This window comes from Ovis aries, chromosome 13 (genome assembly GCF_016772045.2).
Source record: "Ovis aries strain OAR_USU_Benz2616 breed Rambouillet chromosome 13, ARS-UI_Ramb_v3.0, whole genome shotgun sequence".
Taxonomy (NCBI): Eukaryota; Metazoa; Chordata; class Mammalia; order Artiodactyla; family Bovidae; genus Ovis; species Ovis aries.
The window spans coordinates 66,752,502-66,760,632 of record NC_056066.1 but is presented as its reverse complement, the minus strand read 5'-3'; the positions used below and the strand labels follow the sequence as shown (position 1 = coordinate 66,760,632).

Sequence of the window (8,131 nt, the reverse complement as noted above, 5' to 3'; positions counted from 1 at the left end):
TCTGATGTGTGGCTGAGTTCAGACCACTGCTCTTAGGACAGCACGCTCGGTGGCCAGCCTTGCATTGCCATGAAGCCCTTCCACATGAGCCATGTGCCCCCTGTTACAGGCTCAGCCCCAGAGAGATCCCCAGTCCATGCCTTCACCTTCCCAGCTGCAGACGGGCAGCCTGCCTGCGACCCCCAGGGCAGCAGAGTGGCCACCTTGTCACTCATCTGCTCTCAGAGCCTCTGGTTTCTCACTGGAAGGGTGAGGCCCACCACCAAGCTTCCCTGGATGCATCCTGTGAGTGCTACGGGGAGAGGTGTCGGCTAAAGGTCAGACGGTACAAAGAACAACAGCCCGGGGATACCAAAACTAGCTTTAATTTGTCCAAAAGTCACATCAAGCTCCACAAAGAGTTTCCGGGGGAGTCCCCGGGAGGCCCCGCTGCTGAGCCAGCCTAGAAGTTCTCCAGCAAGGCCAGGATGCGCTTCTGTTCGCTCTCCCGGAATTCCGGGCTCCTGCCGTCCCCGATGTTCTCCGCGTACTCTGGGGAGACAAAAGCAGGGTCAGGGGGAGTCTGGGGAGTGGGGGCCATCATGGATGGGTCACATCGTACCTCTCTCTGAACCCTGGCGCCTGGGGGTGTGTGCCTCTAGGGGCCCCCCCCGCGGTAGCTGTACCCCCCCCCCCCCCAAACTCCTTGGGTCCTGCCCTCGAGGTCCGTGGTGGACCAACTCCCCGGCCCCTGCTTGCGTTCTTCTTCTGGCTGAGCCTTCCTCCACTTAACACACACAGTGCCTGCTACTACAGGCAGGCACTGCCCCAGAGCTGGTGGTTCTCAGAGTATGACCCAAACCACCACCAGGAACATCATGTAGGAACTTGTTAGAAATGCAGATATTAAGAGTTCCCCAGTGGTCCGGTGGTGAGGACTCTGCACTTTGACTGCTGAAGCAGGTGTGCAGGGGCATATCTGGGAGCGAGCGGCAGCGGGCAAGCAGAGCTGGGGCTTGAGCGGGGAGCAGACCTAGTCTCGCTGAGCGGGGAGCAGGGGGCGCAGGCGGGCCCCTGTCAGCACTTCCCCGGAGATGAGAAGTTACGAGAGAGCTGTAAGCAGAGGAATGACATGATCTGTCTGTTCACCAGTGCTCACTCTAGCTGCCGCAAGGAAGATACTGTGAAGGGGCCAAGGGCAGAAAGAAGGAGATGTGATTTGATGGTGGTCTGGCCCAAGGTCATGGTAGAGGAGAGACATCTTCAGATTTTAGATGTATCCTGATGGTGGCTCCAGCAGGATGTGGTGGGAGAGGAAGAGACGTGGATACTAAAGTCACCAAGAAATACGACAGGAGAGGTGGAGATGGTGGAGAGGGTGACAGTGAGCTCGAACTCCTCCAGGGGATGAGGGGAACAGGTGTCCACACCACAAGGACAGGGGCTGGGGTACAGTCCACTGCTGCTGAGATTCAAACCAATGGGTGTTTTCTGGGAAAAAGGGAGAGGAATGGTCTAGAGGTGCCCAGGACGAGCGTGGAAGACCCCTTTCCCATCTTCACTGGCAGACGGCCTGTGAGAGAAAGCAGGTGCCACTTGAGTGGGCCCATCCCAGGGAGACACAGTTTCAGTCAGAGCAGGAAGATACAGGAAGTAACGTCTAGAGAGAATGGGAATGCAGGACACGATGCTGACGATAGGACATCATCAGGGCTGTAAGGTGGGTAAACGTATCCAGTTTGCCTGTTACCCCAGCACAACACGTAACACTCCACCACTTTATTCTTGAGAGTGTCCTGGCCCCCAAGATATGTGGGCAGCTGGTTTTAGGGGGTGGGAGGGAGTGGGATATGGCACAGACATATGTGCGGAGCTCCAGGACAAGAGGGCAGGGCTGGGTGGTGAGTGGTGCCCCGGGCTTCCTGGGGTGACTCCCATGAGCAGGGGCACAGAGCCCGGTGGACGGCGGTCCTGCTCCTCTGAGTGCTGACCGTGCCCTGCCCCTGCCCTCGGGAGATGCTGTGACATCGTGCTTGAATCCTGACCCTGACTCAGTCCCAGGGGCCCTGCATGGTCTCCCCTCTGAAAATGCATGTAAAGAGCTTAGTGATAACAGATGTTCCAGAAACACTGGCTCCCTCCTCCAGCCTGCTTTGCTCGGGCCAGCAACGTCTTTCACTGCAGTCCCACACAAGTCCTCCTCGGGCCCCTGCCTCCATCGCAGGCCTGACTTCTGGGTGATCCTTTACTTGTCCCTCTCTCCATCCAGACTGGCAGCTTCATGAAGGCAGGGGTTTTTGCCTCATTTTCAGCTAAATTACCAGCAGAGCCGGGCTGACAGCCAACTCCTGGCTGTTTTGTGAATAAACTCCCAGAGCAGTGAATCAGGATGAGTACCTGCGTGTCTGCCCCCAGCCCCCTGCCTGGGGTGGCCAGAGATGAACAATAGGAAACTCTCCCGCAAGAGGCGTCTGCATAATAAAACATCTGCAGATCCAAATCAGACAAAGACCTGGGGAGAGGAGGAAAGCCTGCAAACCTCCCCCACCACCCTTCCCCCACCGCGCTGGGGCAATCCTCTTGCTCCTGCCACTTCTGCACGTCTCCGTCTTCTTTATGACTTTGGACATGTGCTGGAAGAGGCGATATGGGATTCAGACATGTGCCAGCTGTGTGTCTCCCCCCAACCCCCGGCCAGAAATCATCCTCTCCTGTGAGGCCCATCCATTACCTCCGACAGCAAATGGCTGTGATCCCTTCCATGAAGGCTCCGTAAAGGGAGGGCTGGGGTGATGGGAGAACAGGAAGTGGGTGGTGGGAGAAGGCTCTGGGCTGGTATGTAAGTGGTATCTTTTTACTCACATGTGAACGATCTAGTCGCTGCCCCAGGAGAGAGAGAAATGACCATTATAGCATTTAATACCCTCAGAGGCCTGGCCTGAAAGCAAGAATCTTAATGGACTGAACTAACACTTTGTTCTCCTAATGGATTCTCAGACCCAGGAGAGAAGGAAGTGAGACACAGTCTGATCCTTTGGGGCAATGCTTTTCCAAGAAAAGCCAGCTTCCCTGGAGGGAACTTATTGCTTTCCAGGGATGCGCAGAGTAGAGCACCAATGTCTGTATCAGTCCCCTTGCTGAATCGCTGCTACCAAGGCCGTTAAAACAATGCCTGCTACCACGGTACACAGAGCACCCAACGGACAAGTCTCCTTGGATGTGCCACATGTGGAGAAGGAGGAAACAGTCAGATTACCTGCTCTCTGGAAACGGGCTGTGAAGGAAGGGAGTAAAATGAGGAAGAGGGGCTGTCCTGCACAGAGTGGAATGGGACCTCACACGTGGGGAACACTGTTGATGTGCCAGGCATTTATATATGTTGTCTCACTGAATCTTTGCAGCAATCCTACAAGGCAAAGATCACCTTCTCTGTTTACAGATGGGGAAACTGAGTTTTATTAGAAGATCCCATGGACGGGGGCGGGGGGCCTGGTAGGCTGCAGTCCATGGGGTCGCTGGGAGTCGGGCACGGCTGAGTGACTTCACTTTCACTTTTTACTTTCATGCATTGGAGAAGGAAATGGCAGCCCACTCCAGTGTCCTTGCCTGGAGAATCCCAGGGACGGGGGAGCCTGGTGGGGTGTCATCTATGGGGTCCCACAGAGTCGGACATGACTGAAGTGACTTAGCAGCAGCAGCATCAGAGAGCTGAAGCAACCTGCCCAGGTGCAGCACGGCAGAGGGGCTGAGATTCCAACCAAGAACATGTGCGAGAAGTGAAGAGGGCACCTCCAAAGCCACTGGGGGGCGGGGGAGCTGGTCCTGGCATCCTTTTCTCTAGGCAGTACCCTACCCCACCTGTTCCCCATCCTTGGCAGAAAAAGTCTCCAAGGCAGTCCAGCTCTGGCAGGGCATCTGGTGTCAATATCCTCATAACAGGTAAGGCTCTGGAGGGGATGTCCCGGGGTCAAGGGGCCTCAGCAATCAGAACAGACGTGGAGTGCTGGCTGGGGCCACGCTCCCTCGTGCCTGGTCACCAAACGTCAGGGCTGGCGGGGCTCTCAGAAATGTACGGCAACCTGGAGGGACAGGTGAGCGGCCAGGGGCCCACAGCGAGCCGGCCCCAGGAGCAGACCTGACAAGCCCTGAGTGCTCTCCCACTGCCCTGGCAGCTGGTACCAGCTGTGCACCTCACGCCTCACCCTCCACCCCTGACCCCGACTCGTTCTTTGTTTCCAGAGTGGAATCCTATTTGGAGCAAACCGTGGTGGTGCCGGCCACCTCCAGTTATTATAGCTGCTGCAGCAGTTTATAAATATTGAACAGATCCCTCCCGGAGGTCTTGGGAAAGAGTTCTCTTCGCTGTGTGTGTGTAAGAAAGGGAGAGAACGGAGGGGAAAAAAGAGATGCTAGATGAAGGGAAAACTTCGGGGTGGGGAAAAGGGAGGGGGAGAGAGTGAGTCGGTGTGGAGAGTGAGAAAGATGGGGCAGATACATCCACTCCCTTCTCTCCTTCCCCAGCATTTTCAAATGCTCTTATAATAAAGGCTTTGATCGAGCTCAGAAACAGGCAGCAGCGTTGAACGCATAAATATTAAAGCAAACTTTAGACAGCAGGTTTACTATTCAGACATGGAATCCGAGCTGTTCTGTTTATGTCAAGAGGGAGAGGGGGCACACCCCAGCTGGAAGATGGGGAAGAACTGTTGTCCAGGACACAGACTGGGGCCGGCGCTCACAAGCCGGGTGCAGATCCCTGGACCTTCAGCCTTGAATGCTCAGCTCTGAAAAAGTGCAGGAGGAAGGGTGAGTGGGGAGAAGAGGAACGTCAGCATTTTTACACTGAAAATCCTTGAAGACATAGAAATAATAACAAAATAGAAACTAGGAGAGTAAGACCCTTGAGGTCTAACAGAGATTCCTCAGCGAAAAGGATGGATGCGGAAGGACTAACGTGACTTCTCTGGAGGAGAATGTTGTGCTGGGGCTGGAAGTGGGGGTGTAAGTTTCACCAGGGACATCATGACAGTGAAACTCACTGAAGGAGAAACGGAAGCTTATTCTTTGCTTACGATGCTAACAGGGTCACATCCCCACGGACTGTTTTCCCACAGACATTTCAGCTGTCTGGAAAAGCACCATCACCCCACCCACCCCACCAGGCCTTGAAGAGTGAGGTCTGGGTTGGGCTTTCCTGACTGCCTGAGTCCAGGCTGTTGCCAGCACTGGTGAAAGGATGAAGCCAGGGAAGGGAAGGAAGGAATCTGCATTTACTGAGCAAGTATTCTGTCCCAGGTCCCCAGCTGCGTCTCTATCTCAGCCATCCTTGGGGGCAATCTTCACTTTCAGTTTGGTTTTTACAGAGGAGGAAACCCAGGCTCACACATGTTATCTACTAACTTACCCCAAGTTACAGAGAGCCAGAATCCTGCTGGACTGTGCATCTCAGTTCTACCTCTTCCCACGTAAGCTGGGACTCGAGTCACACCGGTAAAGGTAGCTAATGTCATCAGGCACTTATCATGTGCCAACATGGAAGCCCTTTACTGCAGAACCTCATCTAATTCTCACAGCAAACTTTGGAGGCAGGTTATCCATCTCTGTCTTATAGATGCAGGAACTGCTTAGGGGCAGGGCACGTAGCTGCCCGAGGTTAAAGAGGCCCCTCTTCAGGATCCTTTCCCGCCTCCCTAAATCCTAGAGGCTCCAGCAGCCAAGGCCTGGTGGAAGTCACACACACACGAACATGTCATCAAAGAGAAATCCCAGCAGCTTCTGTAGCTTGCAAATCACAGAGGCCAAGCTCAGGTTACCAAGCACTCCAGATCAATACGGGAACACATGTTTAGGAGCTTCTGAGAGAGGACTTCAAGCCATAAGGAACACAAGCAAATCAAAGGGCCAGGAGCCAATCTCTGCAAGCGTTCTGAAGTCTTTGGCTCAGTCTTTTCGCCACCACTGAGAATTTTTTGTCAGTAATCCTCTAAGCTTTCCTCTGCCAAACAGCCTACTACCACATGGTCTTAACTTTCACCAGTCACTGGAGGCTTCCACGGTAAGCCCTGGCACAAGTATTTACACTGAGAAGTATTTCCAGGTCCTACTCCACATCCAACGAGGGGGCCACTCAATGTACCCCTGCGTCTACATATGGAGGTGTCACGTTTCCAGAAGCCACGTTCTTATTTAGTCATCAGCTTCATGGGGACAGAGCGTGCAAGGGTGGCTGTCAGAGGCTAGGGGAGGGGGGAATGGGGAGTGAAGGGTTTAATGGGTACAGCCTTTCAATTCTGCTGAAATGAAAGTAAGTTCTGTGGACAGGTGATGGTGATGGCTGTGATGGTTAAGATGGTAACTCTTGTGCATATTTTACCACAGTTAAAAAACAAAACCAAGCACCTCTTCTTGCAGCCTCTCCGGGTCTTCAGGCTCTCTCTCCGTCTCCAGCAGCATTAACTGTGCTTTCCTGATTCCCACTCCGTCTCTTAGCACTGACTTCAGTCTGCTTTGTGTAGCGGTTATTTATTCCTCATGCGATGGGGCTGAATCCCCCTGGGGACAGGGTCTCCTCGGTGTGTCTAGGGAGCCCACTGAGTGCCCTGTGATGCCGCTGGGTGCTCTGAAAAGACTGCCGCCCTGAATTTTCTTTCTTGAAATGCTTGAGGAGTGTATCAGCCAGTTGGCCCAGTTAGAGCTTTCCTTTCCGCCAGATGGAAAGACCGACTGAGTCTGGATCCAGTTTTCCTGCATTAAGAGCGACTTGGGTAACGTCGCTTAACCTCCGCAGGTCCTGGCTTCCTTGTGGGCACAATGGAGAGTGTAATCCCGCTTTTAGGGCTCTTGTAAGAACAGGAGAACATACATTAAAAGCCTGGCACAGAGGATGTGCTTGGGAGTGACCACTCTACCTACTGTGACCCTGATTTCAGGAACAACACAAAGAAGCCTGAAGTGCATCCCCAGTAAGCATTAGCTGAGCCCCTTCTCTGTGGCATGCGCGGCCTGGGCACCAGAAGATAAAAGGCAGGACGACTGTCACTGCCCGTGTGGAGCACGTGGTCCTTCTCTAGTATGGAGACCGCTGCCCCCCAGGTGGGTGCCACAGGCCTCGGGCCAGAGCGGCTACCCGTTCAGGGAAGGCAGGACTTCAGGAGCACTGAGTATGCAGCCTGCAGACCGAGGGACTTTAATGAGCCATCAATTATTTCTAGCTCTCTTGGCACCTCCAGTACAAAAGGAGGGAGGGAAACTGTGAGAAAGGGGACAGAAATAAAATGGGAAGAGTCCCCTGCTGGGCCTGCCTCATCAGCGTTTTCCTGAGACCCCAAGGGATCCATCAGCTGTCATCCTGCCAGCAAAACTTGGGAAATATGTAGGCCATAAAATCAAAGAAAAAAGCTTGCATCTAATTAGTATGATTTTAAAAAAAATAAATAAATAAAGGGAAGCAACCCAAACTGAAAAACAAAATTAAAATCAAAGAGGACAGACTGATGAGCTGGTTTTCTTTATGAGGCTTTGTTTTTTTGTGCATTTTGATGGAATGAAGGCTGGGGGAAGGAGTGAAGGCTTTTAAGGGGTGGGCCTAAAGCAGAAGCCCAGCCGTCGCCCCCTACCTAGTCCCATAGTAGGCTTACCCCTTTTCAACCTCAGCACTGTCTGGAGGGTGCTTGTTGGACCGCATTCATGGGCTGAGGAAAGGTGGACCATGGTACAGCTCTGCCAGCCAACAACGCAGACAGATGGAACCTGGGGCCAGTGTGAGCCCTTTATTGTAACCTTAGCCTTCCATCTGGAGAGAACGCTTTTGTTTGTTTCTTGTGGTCGGCATCCTGTGAGGGCATCTTTGACCTGGGCAGTGGCATCTGATTCCTCGGCTTTAAATATCACCTCCCTCGTAAAGACTTCCGGTTGTCCAAATTAGCACCTCTCCTGCCCGAATGAGACTGTCTGCTCTCCGCTGGCCAACAAAGGGGTGCAGGCACTGCCTGTCCCCCAAAACTCACTGTGTACCCAACAGAACTCGAGAGTCTTGTCCAGAAAAACTCCCAACCCCACCTGATGCTCCAGCCTCCCGCATCCCTGCGAGGCCTCCCCTGATGGGGGAGACTCCATATGAAGGCCACTGATGTCCTGTTCCACCTCAGGCCTC

General features: G+C 53.6%; 1 protein-coding gene across 2 annotated transcripts in view; it reads right to left on the bottom strand.

Moving 5' to 3' along the window:
• Positions 1 to 296: 296 nt before the first annotated feature.
• CTNNBL1 (catenin beta like 1) overlaps positions 297 to 8,131 on the bottom strand; it is a 162,788-nt gene continuing 154,953 nt past the window's right edge. The window contains exon 17 of one of the 2 annotated variants that reach the window (XM_027977186.3): positions 297 to 531. In XM_027977186.3, the coding sequence (XP_027832987.1) occupies positions 312 to 531 (220 nt within the window). In that variant the 3' untranslated portion in view covers positions 297 to 311. The remainder of the gene's footprint in view (positions 532 to 8,131) is intronic. The other variant, XM_004014562.6, reaches the window with a different exon arrangement.